The sequence below is a fragment of the Oryzias melastigma genome, linkage group LG7 (assembly GCF_002922805.2).
Source record: "Oryzias melastigma strain HK-1 linkage group LG7, ASM292280v2, whole genome shotgun sequence".
NCBI classification, from domain to species: domain Eukaryota; kingdom Metazoa; phylum Chordata; class Actinopteri; order Beloniformes; family Adrianichthyidae; genus Oryzias; species Oryzias melastigma.
In genome coordinates, this window is record NC_050518.1 from 17,843,083 (window position 1) to 17,859,575 (window position 16,493).

The window sequence follows — 16,493 nt, forward strand, 5'->3', positions numbered from 1 at the left end:
CGACTCCTGCTGTGTCCGAGCAGCGGGGTCACTCTTAGTGACAGGGATGATTAAGGGTGATCCGGGTGGGAGGGCACATTGCCGAAAATTGACGGTATCTTTAAAAAAATTGATGCAGGAAATATTAGATTGCAGAACAAAGAAAATGAGAAAATATGGAGTAAAACAGAATAACTTTGAGGCTAGGACGTTTTTAGTTTATATTCTACAACAATCTATTTCCATTAATTTCTGCATCGTTTTATCGGGGCTGCTTTTGTTTTGCTCAAAAAAATGGCTCAAGCTGCAAACAATTTGGAATGTGTTTTTTATTATGTCTAAAATTCACTGCCCTGGAGGTTTTAGAACCAAAAACACACAACAGCACAAGCAATGTGGAGACATCCCACTGGATTCATCCCCTTTTTTCACTTATTTTTATTTCCACTAAGCTCAATTACTGGTATCCTCCAAAGGTTTTCCTGTAATTATATCTTGGCTATCAACACTTCTCAGCAGATACAGCGTTTTTTAAACTATTTTGACCAAATTCAGGTCTGTGATTGTTAATAGTGTGCACTGAAATAGCAAATAATTAACAAATCAACGCTTTTCTTTGTAATCTTATTGAAAACATAAATCAAACAGGTGTGCCATTTCTAGTTCATTGAAACCAAAATATCTCAGTCTAAAAAAAGGTTTTAACAGAAAAAAAGTATATAATGCAGCATCAACTAATATGCAAGGATAAATTAATTTTCTACACAAAACATACACCTACCTAGAGATATGTAGCCAATTTGGTAAGCATGGATCTAATTCCGGATTTCACCCTAATCAAAAAAGATGTAATTAATTAATCAGATAATTCGGTGCTACGCATGGCAGGACACACATCTGTGCAGCAGTAATGGGAGGGAGTCAGACAAGCTGAGCCGTGCAGCACTAGTACTTTCCTGCTGCTGGGTTGTCAACTGTGGTGGAATCTGCAGCAGCTTTGAAAAAAAGGTCCAGCACTTCCAAATGCCCCGATAACCTCTCCTGTACTGTAGGTTTGCTCTCTGCGTGTGATTAAAGCGCGGTGCTGTCCATGGGAAGGAGAGATCTGAGACGGTCTGAGGCAACAGAGATGACTTGAGGGAGGCAGAGCTTGTACAAGACAAACATAAACTGTGCCACTTCATCTGAAGACAATGGGGGACAGGACACCAAGTGTGCTCTCATCCACATCTCCATTGTCTGCCCATCTCTTTTACTCCTCCTCTGAGCACGGAGCATAAGCGGGGTGAAAGAAAAAGGGGATGGGAGGAGGTGGGGGAGCAGCAGGGGGGCAGTGGGGGTCTGGCTGTGTTCTTTCTCCTCTGTCTGTGTGCGAATGCACAGACGGTTCAGTAGTAATTTGATGTGTGTCCCCGGGGACATTTGATGGATTAAAGCTAAGCAGCTCCATTTCGCAGCACCACCTGATCTTCCACTGCCTGTGCCCCATATAAAGGCTGGCGTGATTGCTGATCTCAGCTAGTCTGACAGTCTCCCTCTCCCTCCTCTCTCTTTCTGTCTCTTCCTCACTGGTCCCTTAAGCCTGCTGCATCACAGGAGCTATCCAGTGCTGAACAGGATCGCTTTTCTTTTTTATTTTTTTTATTTTTCCGGTGGAAGCTGGGGAAACCAGAGAGTATCACATAGCATCGCCGTCCGCCTTGTTCTTCCACTGGTTTCCATTTTCTTTTTTTTTTTGTCTTATGTTTTTGACCATTTTACCCACAAGGATTACTACCAAGCCAGCTCTGCCTCGTGTGCTTCCTGAGAGGGTCTCTTATTTTCCTCTCATGCGTTTTTCTCAGCACTCTGTGTTCATCCATTGAAACATGCCCCGCTCATTTTTGGTGAAGAAAATCAAGCTTGATGATTTCTCTTCATCCAACGTGGCCCCCTCCAACCATCACCACCACCTGGAGGACTCCTTCACTTTTGCACGCTCCATCACAGACTCGGTGACCAGCCTTGGGGTTCGTCTGAGCGAAAATGGTGAGTTAACATGCCTCCAGTGTGAGTCGCTCTAGTTAAAGATGCGCTAGCACTCGTGCCTGTAAACAGCTTCGCTGCTGATTTCAGCATGCCTGACATTTCCACGCAGATGGTGTCCTCTTTTGTTTTTTATTGGGTGAGATTTTTCTTTGAGTCAGCCAATAACACCCTTGTAGTATGTAAATCAAAGTGACATGTTTTATGCAGCCAGCTGATTTTTCTGCACCAACATCCAATATAATCCTCTATGGAGGCACCCCACCCCCATCGCTGTGCTCCCAGACTTTTGTTTTTTGACTCCAGCAAAGGACAGACACAATTCAGGTCACAGCCACGGATTAGTTTATGTAAATAGGGAGCAAAACGTGTGTCTAATCAGCAGCTCCTCTTACGTATTTGGATGAACCCTGCGGTGGCTGAACGCGTGCGCTGACGATTTCTGCTCATCATGTGGGCTAAAAAATTCATGAAAATGAGAGATGAGTATCAAATGATACATTCGTCCTTAGCTGTTATTGTCCTTGAGTTCCTATCGCGGTCCGATCCTCCCTTGCCCCCCTCTTCTCATCCAAATGGAGCATGCACAGTTTCCCCACCCCCATCGCTCCACTACATCTTTCCCTTCCTTCCGGGCATTTGAAAACTAGCAGGGGTTAGAGTTTCAGCCATGCAGGCCCATTGCCGCCACAAGAGATATCAACACACTGTACAGTAAAGCCAGGAGGGAGGTGGGGAGCACGGCTGAAGGGAAGAAGAATAAGGAGACCAAAAAAAATGCTTGGGGCAGCAGGGAGGCCGATCATGTGACCAAGATTGTACAGTAAACATGAAGAAAGGCGCATAACTGCACTGTGGTCAACACTCTGACCGGCCACATTAAGCTCCTGTCAGAGCTGAGAGGCGACCTTCACTTTCGCAGGCTGCTTTAAGCCCGTCGCTTCCATTTTGTGGCTATGATTAGAGGGCCATATGTGCGGCTTTGTTGTGATTTCTTAAGACATTTTTTTTGCCATGAGAGCCATCGCAGTGCACAATAAAAGGTTGCGGTTGATAACCACCTGTTATCCAAGAATGTCAGAGACAAAGTGGATTTAAAATCCCCCTTTATATTTTAGTTTTTTTCACATTTTTTCTCATTTTTATTGTAATGTTATTGCAGAGTAGTCCACAAATTGTACCAAAGTTGGCAGTTTAGTTGCAAAAGTGGAATAATTACATATTCCTACAAAGCTTCAACATTAAAGATATTTTTGTGTGCATTTTGTTATGCTACAGTTCACAGACCTATTGTTTAACTCTATGAAAAATTACCCCTTTAAAGAGACAAAAGGCATTTTTCTTGAAACAAAAGAAAAATTCTCTAATGCTGACTTGAAAAAAAAAAAAAAAAAAGGGGGGGAGGAAATATGAAATAATTTTCTACGTGGCTAAAACTCCTAACATCAGCACTTCTGCTACGCCGGGAGATTTCCTTTCCCCCCATTGTGGAGACATTTGACTTGAGTGTCTGTCGAACAACAAAGAGGGGTGGCTGAGAGGGTCCATTAATTACATGCTTGCTTTGCATTACAGAAATGAGTCTATGAGCTGTAAAGGCTGATACAGCGAGAGTCCTAAACGACCAGCTTTGTGTCTGACCTTGAGTAATTGAAATATAGTAAACATGATAGTGCACTTATAGCTTTGTTAGTCGGAAATATAAAGGCCAAACACAACGTAAAGACCCCTCAGGTAATATTTTTGATAGCTGATAACTGTAGAACAGGTGGGATTCGATTGCTTGTCTGTGTTTAAGCTGAAGCAGCATTTCTGCTTTAAATAGCCTGACTTGCCTTTAAGCCGAACGTTTCATTTTTAAAGAAAGTGATGTTTTTGTCAGGAAAAACGGCATCTGTATGGGTAGAGGCTGTGACGCCATGCGGTGCTGCATAATACCACGTGTGCAGGCCTGGTGTTTCCCTGTCCTCAGGTGTCACGGTCATGTCTTTGGCAGAGTGGGTGTGTGAAGTGAAACCCTTGGGAATGGAAAAGCTCCACAAAGAGAGCACTTAAACTGATTTCTTAATGGCTTGTTTCTTAAAAGCACTTCAACCCGGCTCGCCGCTGTACACAGGTGACCCTTTTCTCTTCCGACACGTGTGATGCCATGTCTCCCATTATCAGCCCCAAAGAAAACTCCACTCAATAAACTATTATTGTGCATTGCAGATACTTGATCTGTTCCCAACATTATTTCTACTTTCTCCTGCACTCCACTCTTCCAGCAGCTGCACTATTTTACGGATGATAGCCTATTGATCAGTTCAAAACTTTGAATTTCATTAAAAAACAGTCAATACCTAATTTCCACTGCTTGCTGCACACACTGCTTAGGAATGGCCTTTTTTCTGCGGTTATGCACTATTTGTCTCAGAAAAGAATTTTTGCCACATTTTACATTTGCACTTATAAAATGCTTTAGCCACAGAATCCGGAGCGAGCAGGTAGAAGTCGTACTATTTATTAGGCACCAGATATTTTCAGCGTGTACTGAGCTCAGTTTGGGTCCATTTAGCTGCCAGCAAGCCTTTTAGCTCCTCTGGCACTGAGCGGTTTCAGATGGAAAGGAAAGACAAGTATGATGCCAATAACAATATCTCTCAGAAATGCTTTGTATTTCTTGTTGGGCATGTTTGAAATACTCATGTCTGAAAGTTTGCTATGTCAGGTTTTGTATTAGAAATAGAGGCAGAAAATCTTAAACAGAGATAGAAGTTTTTTTTTTTTGTTAAAACAAATCTAAAAGATTTTTTCTGTTAACTGTTGCACTGATATTTGATCCTCTGCCTTGTATTTGTATTGGTAGCACCTTTCAGAGAGCGGATGTGTAATCAATGAATCTGCATTATTCAAGAAGGGCTTTACTTTGCATCTTCCCGGACAGGAAACTTCTTTAATGAGCTATTATGAAGAGCTTGTCCTTTTGTGTAAAACTGTGACTATACTATAAACATTATTTTGTGTGTGTGCATAGACTGGAAACTTTGAAAACATTTGTTTAACCAGTCGTATAAACATTTGGCCAACTGAGTTTCTGTGCTTCCTATCCCAGGATATATCCAGGATTACATCACGCCATCTGTATACCAGGGGGAGAAGAAGATGGAGCATAAGTTGGCTTCTCCGGTGTCAGACCCCCTGTACACCCAGGTGAACAGTGGGGGGGAGTACTGCGACCCTGACTTGAAACACCCCGACAGCCCCCAGTCTGGCATGACAGCGAGCGGCTTCTACACTGGTGAATCGGAGGCCCTGGCCGAGGGTTACACCATGGATGCCTTCTTCATCTCTGACGGGCGGTCGAGGCGGAAGGGAGAAGGGGAGCATCGCGAGGGAGGCTCGAGAAGCAGCAGCGCCAACGGCGGGGTTCAGGAGAGGGGAGGGGGCATACCCCGCCACACCTGCAACGAGTGCGGCAAAACCTACGCCACGTCCTCCAACCTCAGCAGACACAAGCAGACGCACCGCAGCCTGGACAGCAAGATGGCCCGCAAGTGTCCCACCTGTGGTAAAGTGTACGTGTCTATGCCAGCACTTGCCATGCACATCCTCACCCACGACCTCAAGCACAAGTGCGACGTGTGCAGCAAAGCTTTCAGCCGGCCGTGGCTGCTGCAAGGGCACATGCGCTCACACACAGGGGAGAAGCCCTTTGCCTGCGCTCATTGTGGCAAAGCCTTTGCTGACCGTTCAAACCTCCGCGCCCACATGCAAACACACTCTGCCTTCAAGCACTACAGATGCAAGCGCTGCAATAAGACCTTCGCTCTCAAGTCCTACCTGAACAAGCACTATGAGTCAGCTTGTTTCAAGGGCTCTGGAGACGAGGATGACTCTGGATCAGAAAACTAACCGCGAAGAAGAAGAAGCTAAAATTTGAACCCCTGTTGTAGGTTCACAACCAATAACCCTGTTCACTTCTGCCCTCCATGCCTTTTTTCTTCCCTTTTTTTAGAAAGCAATATTTTCACCAAGAATACGTGAAGAAACTCTTACGTTTATGGCAAAGACAATTTCAAAAGATGCTGGATTTTTTTCCCTGCACAGTAGCTAATCGTCCACAGAAACATACAATCAAACAACCTTCCCCAAAATAGAGACTGTAGATGATAGCTTACACACTTCAGCAACATGTGGGAACATGTACACACACACACAGACATGCATGTACACACATGCACACCACACACCCACACAATTATATATGAGGCCTGGCATGTGAATTTTTATCAATGACTATAATGATATTGATATCAATAGTAATAATATTTAGATTCCTGATATTTTATAGGAAATAGTAATGAGAAAAAGGAAAAAAAAAAACATAAAAAGGACTAACAATGTTCTTTTGTTTTTTAGAGACAAAATGACCTCTTGTATTTTTATGCTGCTTTTTATTTGCTAAGAATTGAATTCTTTTGCAACTGCCAACATGAAGTTTTTATGAAAATGTGAACTATGACAGTATTTGCAAAAAAAGGGAGATCATTTAAAAGGTAAAAAGACAAACCCTTTTTTCACACCAATGTTTCAATTCAACGGATGTTATTTTTCTATATGATTTTTCTAAATTTTATTTTTTTGTGCTTATTATCCCTTGTTAACTGAAAGCATCTTTGTAACTGTGGGTACTAAAAAAAAGCTAATTTTAAATAAGCTATAAATACCACAAGTCATTCAGTTCAGTTCTGCAAGAGCAGCGATTTGAAAACGCTGACCTGTTGAACAGGTCGTCGCCAACGCCATCCGATCAAATACAAAGTCTCACCCTGATGTACAGACGTGGACAAGAACAGTGAAAGCGAGACCAAATGATCTAATAATAAGTGCCATGTGCGGTTGACTCGTCTATAGCAATGAAAACTTGTTGTTCTTCCTCCACCGTGGTGGCTTGCATAAACTCTGCTGCCTTTTTGGGGCATGGTCCAGTCTTAACAATCAATCTTCACCCAGTATTTTTGAGGTGCAGCCGCTCCGCCAGTATTACCTCAGAGTGAAGGTTCGGACTCAAACACCCTCAGTTACAAAGTGACGGTTACATTTTCGTTTGTCTTTTTTATACGTGGCTAAAAGCTCCGCCCATGGTTTAGATGCATTCCATCTATTTATCATGTAAATACTTTATTTATCTTGCTATTTATCTATTTATTGATTTATTTATTTATTTATGTATTTATTCACATTATTTTTGTGTATTTATTGAAGACTCACCAATTTATCATGTATTTATTTCTTGCTTATGATTTAAGGAAAAAAAGAAGAACATCCATTGATCTTGTAAGATGCTGCTGATCTTCAAAGAAAAATGTTTATATGCATGAAACTGTAGACAGTCCAAGGGACTTAGTTTTTAAAGAGGAACAATGTACAGTACCAGTGCTAGAGGACTTCCAGTGAATGAATGCAGAATGGTTTTTAGTTTTGTGGCAATAACTTGACTGACAAAGCAATTGACATGTAAAACAATCACAAATGTTCTGTTTACGATCTACTTAGGGCAATAAAAAGAAACAATGAAAACAAAAGGCGATAAAACTCCTCATCTTGCTGTTTCCTAAAAGCCTTTGTCTCCTTTTGGACTGGAGATTTCGGGCTCGAATTGGGTTTAAATTTCAGACATTAACTGATTACATATGGATTCATCCAGAAATGTAAAAAAACAAACGGTGTAGTTGCTCTAGAGCAGGGGTGTCAAACTCAATCGAACAGGGGGCCAAAATCCAAAACACACCTTATTTTGCGGCCCAAACAGGATAAACATTTATTAAACACACTAAAACCAAATTTTTAAAACCTTAAAAACGCAACTTTTAACATAAATATGAATAAAACCAGGCGGGTATATTATTCCAGAATAAATCAACTTAAATCTTCAATATATTTTAATATTTTACTCCCCCTAAAATATATTTTGTCAAAATTATACAAGTTAGAAATAAGCGCAAGATAACATTGGGCCATTAATAATAATAAAATAAAATGATCTGATTTATTTACCCAGAGGGCCGGATCCGGCCCCCGGGCCTTGACTTTGACACATGTGCTCTAGATTCAGAATAATCAAGAAAAACAACATTTAATTTCATGACGAATTGAATTTAAAATTTTTAGCTTTATTTACACTGTTTGTAAAAAAAAGGAACACAATAGTAAATCTAACATTTAAATACTTTATTTTTCCAGATGTTTTGTGGGATTTAAACTTCTATTTGAGGTGGCAGTCTCCAAAAAAAAAGCATAAAAATAACTTTTTTATTTTAACGATAGTGACGTGAATTACTTCCTCAGAAAAAGTTTCCGCAGGGCTATGTATAATTAAACAACGCACTTCCGAGTTCCACTTTTCGCAGTCGGCGACCCTCCCCTCCCCACTGCCTGTCCACATCTTGTCCCAACTGCCCCTAAACGGACACAGTGAGCATGAGATGTGGTGAAGTGGGATTGGCGGAGGGTGGCAGAGTGTGGGAGGATAACAGGTGTTTGTAGACAGACTGCAGATAGGGAGCGTAATTGAGTCAGGGAGCGACCTCCAAGGGGAAGGTCAAGCACCAGCAGGCAAATGCACTGTCAGCGATTTGCATATTCCACCATCGCAGTAATGCTGAGTTCACCCTGACCAAACATCAAAAACAAAACCTTGGATGAAGCAAAAACAAAAGAGACGGAGGATTGAGGAGCTTCTGCTCTGCTGGTCCGCCTTTTTCTCTCTGCTTCATGACCATCCAGTCTTGTGCTACAGCTGAATCACTGCATGAGAGCATCCAAACCACCTGTCTCCTTGATTATCTTGCAGAACACACAGTCTGGCAAATTGCTGTTTTCCTAAACAAATATAAAAATCAATGCTTCCAAAAAGTTATTTTTGCGATTTTACAGTGTTCGAAAACGACATAATCTTTTAAAAAAGTTGAGGGCTGGGTCGTAATAAGGTGCTGCATTTCCTAAACACATCCTAACATGTCCTGTACCTGGCAGCACCGCTTTTAGGGACAAATCTCCCCCAAAAAAGAAACTCCTGCATTTAGAAGGAGAGAAACATTGTTCCTCTTTGATGGTTTTGTAAATAAAAACTGTAAATACATCACAGCAATAATATGACAATGCATGTAGACATTGAATTGCTCTTTTTTCTATTCATGTTGTCTTTTTTTCTATTTAAAAAGAAAAAGACAAAATACAGGTACCAACTGTAGTCTGGGTGACAATGTAAATCAGGGAGTGTCTTGATTAAGAAGCAATCTGTTTATGAGTTCAGACTAAAACTTCCAACTCTGTGTACTCTCAAAGATTTGATCATTTCTGTGTATTTATTCTGTTTTCTTTTGATTTATGTGCCCGGCTTGGCTGCGCAATGAAAAAGTGCCAAAAAGTATGATTTCCATGACAAAAGCCTTCAACATATGGTTGGCTGCTTGAAACCTTCCATATGGTCCTCAAAGGAGGAGAAAAAAAACCCGATTAAGATTTTTTCACTTCCTTTCTCATCTTGTCTCTTTCTTTTTACCTCTCTCCTTCTGTCAATTAAACATGTAGAAACTTAAGCCATGATTGCTGAGGGATGTTTGGATTTTTTTTTCTCTTTCTGCTACAATTAATAATGACATCAATAGCAATTATAACATTAATAAAAACAATAGCACAAGTAACCTTCAAGTGGAGTTGTACTTTCTTGTAAATAGTTGAATTCTATTGTTTTAAACTGGATATTCTTGTATTTGTTTTTTTTGTTTTTTTAAGCCTTTATTCCTGAGAAAACACACACTCACCCACGTTCTCTGCAAATGTTCACACTTAGCCAGTCTGGTGTCTGTTTGGAGTAGCTGTTAGTCAACATTAACACAGTGACTAATTATATTTAGACATTAATGTGCCTTCAGCTGCAGCCTCTTCTTTCAACACGAGCTGAATTTTTATGAGATTTACTACAATTTTCCCAACTTCTTGTGTAACATTTTATGTCAGAAGAAGAAATTCTTCGCTGCGGCTAAAGATGGAAATGGTATCAGGACCTGACAACACCAATATAGCTTTGAGTAAGAGTTCTTGAGATGTCGGCGTTCTCAAAAGCAGAGGCATCTGTTCCACCACTATTAAGCCCTTCCTGGTCATTAAATTTTAATGGAACATTGATTTTTATGCTGAAACTACCCTTCCTGACTGACTCAAAAGCCCAAGAAAAATATGGAACAAAATAAAAATGAATCATGACAGAGGACAAGGATTATCATTCTGGGCCCTTTCTTGATTGGTTTCCAGGGAATATACAACACTTGGATTCAATCGCTCGTGTCCTTCAGTGTCCTCCAGCAGCACAGCAGCAGCATAATGAGACAGCAGGCAGAGCGGAGCAGGGACACTGTGCTGCACAGCCCTCGCTTCATTGAGCAAAAGCGCCGACTGTTGCTTCTCAGCTAGTTGTGCCGATTAAGCCAAACGAAATAACTTTTATCTCCTCACTGTGAGTTTGCTACTACGCTCTGATCTGAGCAAGAAGCAGCACCGCAGCTGATCCCAACCGCCGCAGATCTACATTCATGTGCAGCACTCGCTCAAACTTTACCCAGCAGATGTCGTCCCTTATCAGATTTTATGATGAAAGTAAATAACTGATTTCATTACATGGCAATGGACTGTAAAATGGGGACCCGTGGAATCCAATTACATCACCCGTGGGTGTGCTGCGTGTGTAGTAACAATCAGCACGGAGAGGCAGGTAGGGCGGCTGTGGCCCTGCATACATATCACTGCAACGCTCCACAGGCCGACGCAGCAGCCAGCACCGCCCATCCCCGCTCACACTCACTCACAGGTAAATTATTAAAAACAACCTGCAGAACTGAGCACGCTATGCTCACACTTCAAAGATATGGAGCTGAGAACTCCCATATCTTGTAAGAAAAGGTTAGAGAGAAAACAATGCCTTCATTTACCACAGGGTGAGAGGTTACCACAAGGTTACCGCTCTCTTCGAGAGCAACGCTCACACCTGTTTAACCCCGTTAGCGGCAACTCTTCAGAATATAGAAGGCACCGTTTACATATGCTGATTGTTCAATTATTCAAGCTACAACAGCTGTAGGATCTAGACTTTTTAAAAATATTTGTATTTTCAATGTTTATAGTTTTGAACACAAAATCAGCAAAAATGGTGAAGAAAATTCTTAAAAATATTTTTAGATCTAAAAAAATATTTGCAAACAAATTTCCAAAACCCGTTTTTTGAAAAAAATATGGCGGCTGATGTGAAAAACAAATTTGTATAAATTTTCAAGGGTTGTTTAAGAGTGATATAATACAACTTGTTTTATTTAGTTTTGAATTACTTTTTTTGTTTTGCATTGTGACTTAAATCTGGAAAATTTTAAACCTGAAACTGAAAAATAACCTTTTTTTTGTATTTGAAAATTTCAAAACACTTTTGTTTAGTCAAATCATATTTCATTATGATTCATTTCCTTGCTGAATTGCTGATTCTGTCTATTCAATGTTTGGAACAAAGACACCTCATAGAAAGATAGTCAATTGACAGTGATCATAGAGTGATTTTGGAAGGGAGACTGCTTAGCCTGCATGTTATCTCAGCTGGTTTTTAATTTAATGTATACTTAATGTGATCATCTTTATCCTTCTTAGTGCCTCTGAGTCAGCTCAGCCCAATCATCCTAAAACAGAGACCTCCAGAAAACCTTGAACTAAATTTTAAGATTTCCCTTGAATTTGTCTATAAATAATCATAAAATCATTTCATATTTTCTCGCCTAGGATGACTTTAAAAAACAGTAAATAAATTTGAAAAAAAAATGCTGTTTTTCATATTAATATGTTTGTTAGGAAGCATTTTGTGAGTTTTATATTTCCTTTTTTCATCATTTAATGTGTTAAAATATATTCTTTAAAATGTGATTTATTAAAAACAATAAGTTATTACTAACTTATTTTTGAAAAAAAGCAGTTTTGCTCTTGTTCAGGAGTCTAGAGGTGAAGCAACAATAATCTACAAGTTATTTATCCTGTACACACCACTCTCTTCAGACTACTTCCACTTTGTAAACATGTGGCGCCATCTGTTGGTCAATCACGTTCTATATCAGTTTACCCCCAAAAAACTAGAACAGAAACCCCAAACAGAATTTACGGTTTAATTATATCCTTATATAAAAAATACATTTTGTTATTTTCTATTTAACTTCTAAATAAAAAAATTCATTACCATCAGCTGAAGCACAGCATAAACAACCTGCAAGCAAAGGACTCAAAGTCATTCAACAAGAACTTTTAACAATGTGCTTTAGCTCGTCAGGACCGACTGAAACTGCCGCTTTAAGAGCTAACAGTTTGTCTTTTCACATTGTGCATCACAGGAGAGATGCTCATTAAAAGCGCCTCCATTCCTCACTGTTTCATCAAGTGAGACTGCCAAGCTCTTTAACTCAGTGTTCTTGATGTTTGTGCTGTTTGTGTAAAACCCATCTGTTTCCTCCCCTCGCTGTTGGCAGAGGGTCCACCTCATCCGTATGCTTCTCTTTTTGAAGTCATGTCAAAATCTCATTTTTATGCATCTAAGATATCCAACTTGTCATCAGCACTCAGGCAAAAGTCAAGGAGGGCATTCCTGAAATAGCTCTTTTCTTCTTTCCTCACACAATGCGCCGCACTGAAACAAGGACAGCAGACGATTCAGACCCATTTGTGGAGCTGCAATCACAACTTGATTATAACTGACCAAGATTAATCACCAGTCATTTTGAAATCTTTTCATTTTTTTTGCTAAATAGATAATTTCAGTGTCTATTTCCCAATTTGAGCACTATGATTTTCTATGGCATCAATAAATCCAGAAAATATTCATCTAAATTGCATCTTATGGGAAAAAAGTTTCTATGGCTACAACTGATTTGTTTTAAGCCATTTTTACATTTCCCTCTGTGGATTTGATAGTTGATAGTACAGCTTGAACTGTTCAAAAAAATTGTGCTTCTGGCATTAGAGCAAGGTTAATGAAATGAACCAAGTGGAAATAGGAAGACAGACTGCAGCCTAATCCACGCATAAATAACCTCACTCCAAAGCTCCACTTATTCCTCTTCTGGATTAGATACTGAGGGAGACATTTGTTTCAAGGCAAGGAAAGATCATTAGGTGGAAATCTCATTCTGGGCAGCTGCACTAAAAGGAGGAAATAATTTCATAGATTTAGGCAGCCAACGACATCGGTGAATAATCAAGATCCGCGCTCAGATCGGTCACACAGCAGCGTCCGCTGTTGCTAAATTCTATTATGATTTCACACATCTCGCCCATCAAAAAGCTATTGTCTGAAGTCAGAAAAACACTCTCAGAATAATTATCACTTTAAAAGCACGTCAGTGTTTTATATAAAAAAGGAGGGAGAGACGGAATAAATAAATATAGCTCCCTTTCTGTCAAAAAGCTGGCAGGTAATTTTCTCAAACTGCTGTAAGTGTGACAATCCCATAGGGACTAAAATCTAATATTAACAGCAAGTCATTATGTGGGAACTGTTCTTCCATGACCTGCTGCTGTACCTGTGTGACTATCTCAATCTGAGTAATTGAGATGCGTTAGCAACTACAATGCAGTTGTGCTGTGACAGCTGAGGGTCATGTAGAGTGTAGTGGGACTCCAAACACACCTCAACACTGCGGATGATTTGCATGTCTGATTTGCATGTGCTCTGACTGACAGTGTCTCTTCTTAACATGCCGTGCTGGTTTATTTTAGTGTTTGATGAGGTGGCTTTTGAATGACAACAAAGCAGCAACTTGAAGACAGCATTTAGCAGCCAACACCCATGGGGATTTGCCGCTATACTTACAAACCATATTGCTGTTATTTATGCTGAGATACCAAGTCATGCAGCCAAAAGGCTTCCTTCAAACCTCAGCTGTATTTATGTGAAATAATAAACAGATTATTGCAGTTACTGAAGCAGATGGCAAGGCCAAAATGTTTATTATGCTATTTATTACCACCTTAACAACACTTTGTTAAGCCTGTTTTTTTAAGGAGTGAATAAGGCTGATATAATCTATAATAAGAAAGAATATATGGACCTCTTTCATGTTGTAACTGATCCCCCCTGTGACTAATTATTCACATAAAAGGCAGAAGTTCGAAGACTTTGTAATTCCATACAATTATCTGTCTTTGCTGTTCAAGGAATCATTTTTAATTGTCTCATTAAAAGATGCTGGAGCTGAGGGTTACAGAACAATACAACAATAGTTGGTTTTCTTTTTAACCGATGCAGATCTTTGAAGTCTTTCCCTTACCTGTGCAGCGCTGTGATCCCAGATGTCCTTTTTGTAACCACAGCAACCCGGATGGCTCCTGGAATATAATAGATTACCTCCAAGTCGTTAAGTTTGAAGGAGGCAGGCAACGGTTGACAATACAAAGAAATTACCTCATTAAAAACTATTGTTTTCAAAATTTACTGTGGTTTTGTTTTTCTCCTTTTCCTTTTTGTTCTTTGTAACTGCATGAGTAATTGGTGGAATTTTAATGAGAAGCTGCTTGGCTGAGAAATGAGTTTGTTATACAAACAAACACATGCTTGTGGCTCCAGAGGTGTTTACGTGTTAAAAGACATGCCGCCTTGTCACAATAGCTCAAATGTATTAAGTATTGCATTTTAAACTTGAAATTAATTACTTTTTAAATTCCACAAATTCGTTTTTTAGTGACATAAAACACGTTGATTCATTTTCTTTTATCTCAATTTTTATTTATTCTAATATTAAATGTCTGTTCAGCACATAGACTGTAAAAATTAATGGACAAAGCAAGCACCGAGGTCCCCCATTGGAAATGCATTACTTCCTCTCCTCGCGAAAGTAGGCCGCCGCTTTCCCCGTCAATTCCTGAAATGGATACCGCCATTTGCAAACAATCTCCAGCGATTGGTCTGAGTCATAGCTGAGTCATCGAATCTACAGGAAGTACTGTCGCCAATCAGGAGTGAGATTATTGCAACCGTCTGCCTCTTTCCACGCCTTTACCATGGGACCGCGGATGTAAACGCTGGCTTGAGACGACCGTGAAGCTGGCTTCCGAATTTTCCGAACAGGACCTGTTTTTAGGTGGTCTGAGTTCGAAAAATACAGTGGAACGCTCTCGCTGTGAATCGGAAGCCAACTTCATCGTCGGCGGCTCGAGAGAATTGTACAAGTCATTGCTGAAGCCGAGGGAGAACCATTCCAACGTTTGATTCTGTCAGCGGTCCTTTGGGATTTACTTACATTTATTCCTTTTTGTCGAGATAAAAGGAGCATTTGGGTGACGCTGTGCCCGAACTGCGCGCGGCCCCCTCGCGCGAGCCACAGCGTTACTTCACATGCAGGTTTATAGTCTGATCAGATGCACGTGAGAAGCGCGTTCAGCGGTATTTAAAATAAATAACCATCCTAACAAGTGAACAGCTGGATCTTTTTTCTGTTTGAAAATACGAGTGAAAAGTGAAAAATGAACATTAAACAAAGAAAAAAGTCCAAAGCACATAACCTCAGAGTGAAATCTATTTCTACAGAGTAAATCCTCATCTAAAAATTTGGAGAGCATGGGTCTCTTGTTGTTTTAAACTGCTGCATCGGTACATTCCACTGAGGAAAACAACAGTAGAACAATGACTGGTAGGTACATTGTTGAATTGTAAAGTAGGTGTTAAAGGTCTTTTGACGGAGCCATTGATGAAGTCTGCTCCCATTGGCTACCCGTCACCTGTCACTCAAACCCCCCAGACGGTCGACGTCAGACCCACAAACGCTTATTGAGCCATCTGATTGGTCAATTTATAACTCTAATAACTTGTGATAATGGAAAAAAATCTTTGAAAAAAAATTAGGATTAGAAAAAAGAAGTTAAGCAGAAAGCAGCAGAGGAAGAATGATTATTCTGACATATAAAATGACTGAGAAATAACTGCCTGTTTCTCAATGGAAGTCAATGGGACTTTGGCCTTTTTGCAACCCAGTGGTACTTCCTATATGGAACACGGAAGTAGGGGGGCTTGCTTCGTCCAGTTATTTTATATACAGTCTATGGTTCAGCATAAAAATTTAAGGCATTTCAATGCATTGGGCTATGATAGGATGCTAAACGTGGCTAAAGCTAACTGCTAATGGCGCCATTTTTAAAATACTAATTTCAAGCATTTTTTTATTATTTTTTTTTTACTTACCAATACTTAGTTGCAGTCAAATACCTATCATTTATTTTATTCTTGCCCCTCATTTACAACAAATACATTTCTAAAAAAAAAAACAATTAACGAAGTCCGTCCAAGTTTTTAAAAAGTTAACTTTTAACCCAGTGGATTTCCGGGGGGCTTGGCGCTCCAATGACTGACAGTCATTACAGCCAATCACATTTCACCTTCAGCAAACCGGAAGCTGTTCAAACAGAAGTTTCAGGAAGTGTGCTTTCCC

The 16,493-nt window shown here is 40.1% G+C and overlaps 2 protein-coding genes across 2 annotated transcripts in view; one reads left to right on the forward strand and one right to left on the reverse strand.

Moving 5' to 3' along the window:
• Window positions 1–16,378, reverse strand: part of LOC112158994 (kelch-like protein 12) — a 145,982-nt gene extending 129,604 nt beyond the window's left edge. The window contains exons 1-2 of the mRNA XM_024292743.1: window positions 16,247–16,378; window positions 14,340–14,397 (exon numbers count right to left, since the gene is read on the reverse strand). The gene's annotated coding sequence lies outside the window, so the exon portion shown is untranslated. The remainder of the gene's footprint in view (window positions 1–14,339; window positions 14,398–16,246) is intronic.
• Window positions 835–6,369, forward strand: scrt2 (scratch family zinc finger 2). The gene is made up of 2 exons (XM_024292746.2): window positions 835–2,007; window positions 5,099–6,369. The coding sequence occupies exons 1-2, from the start codon at window positions 1,848–1,850 to the stop codon at window positions 5,896–5,898; spliced, it is 960 nt and encodes a 319-aa protein (XP_024148514.1). The 5' UTR covers window positions 835–1,847; the 3' UTR covers window positions 5,899–6,369.
• Window positions 16,379–16,493: the final 115 nt, after the last annotated feature.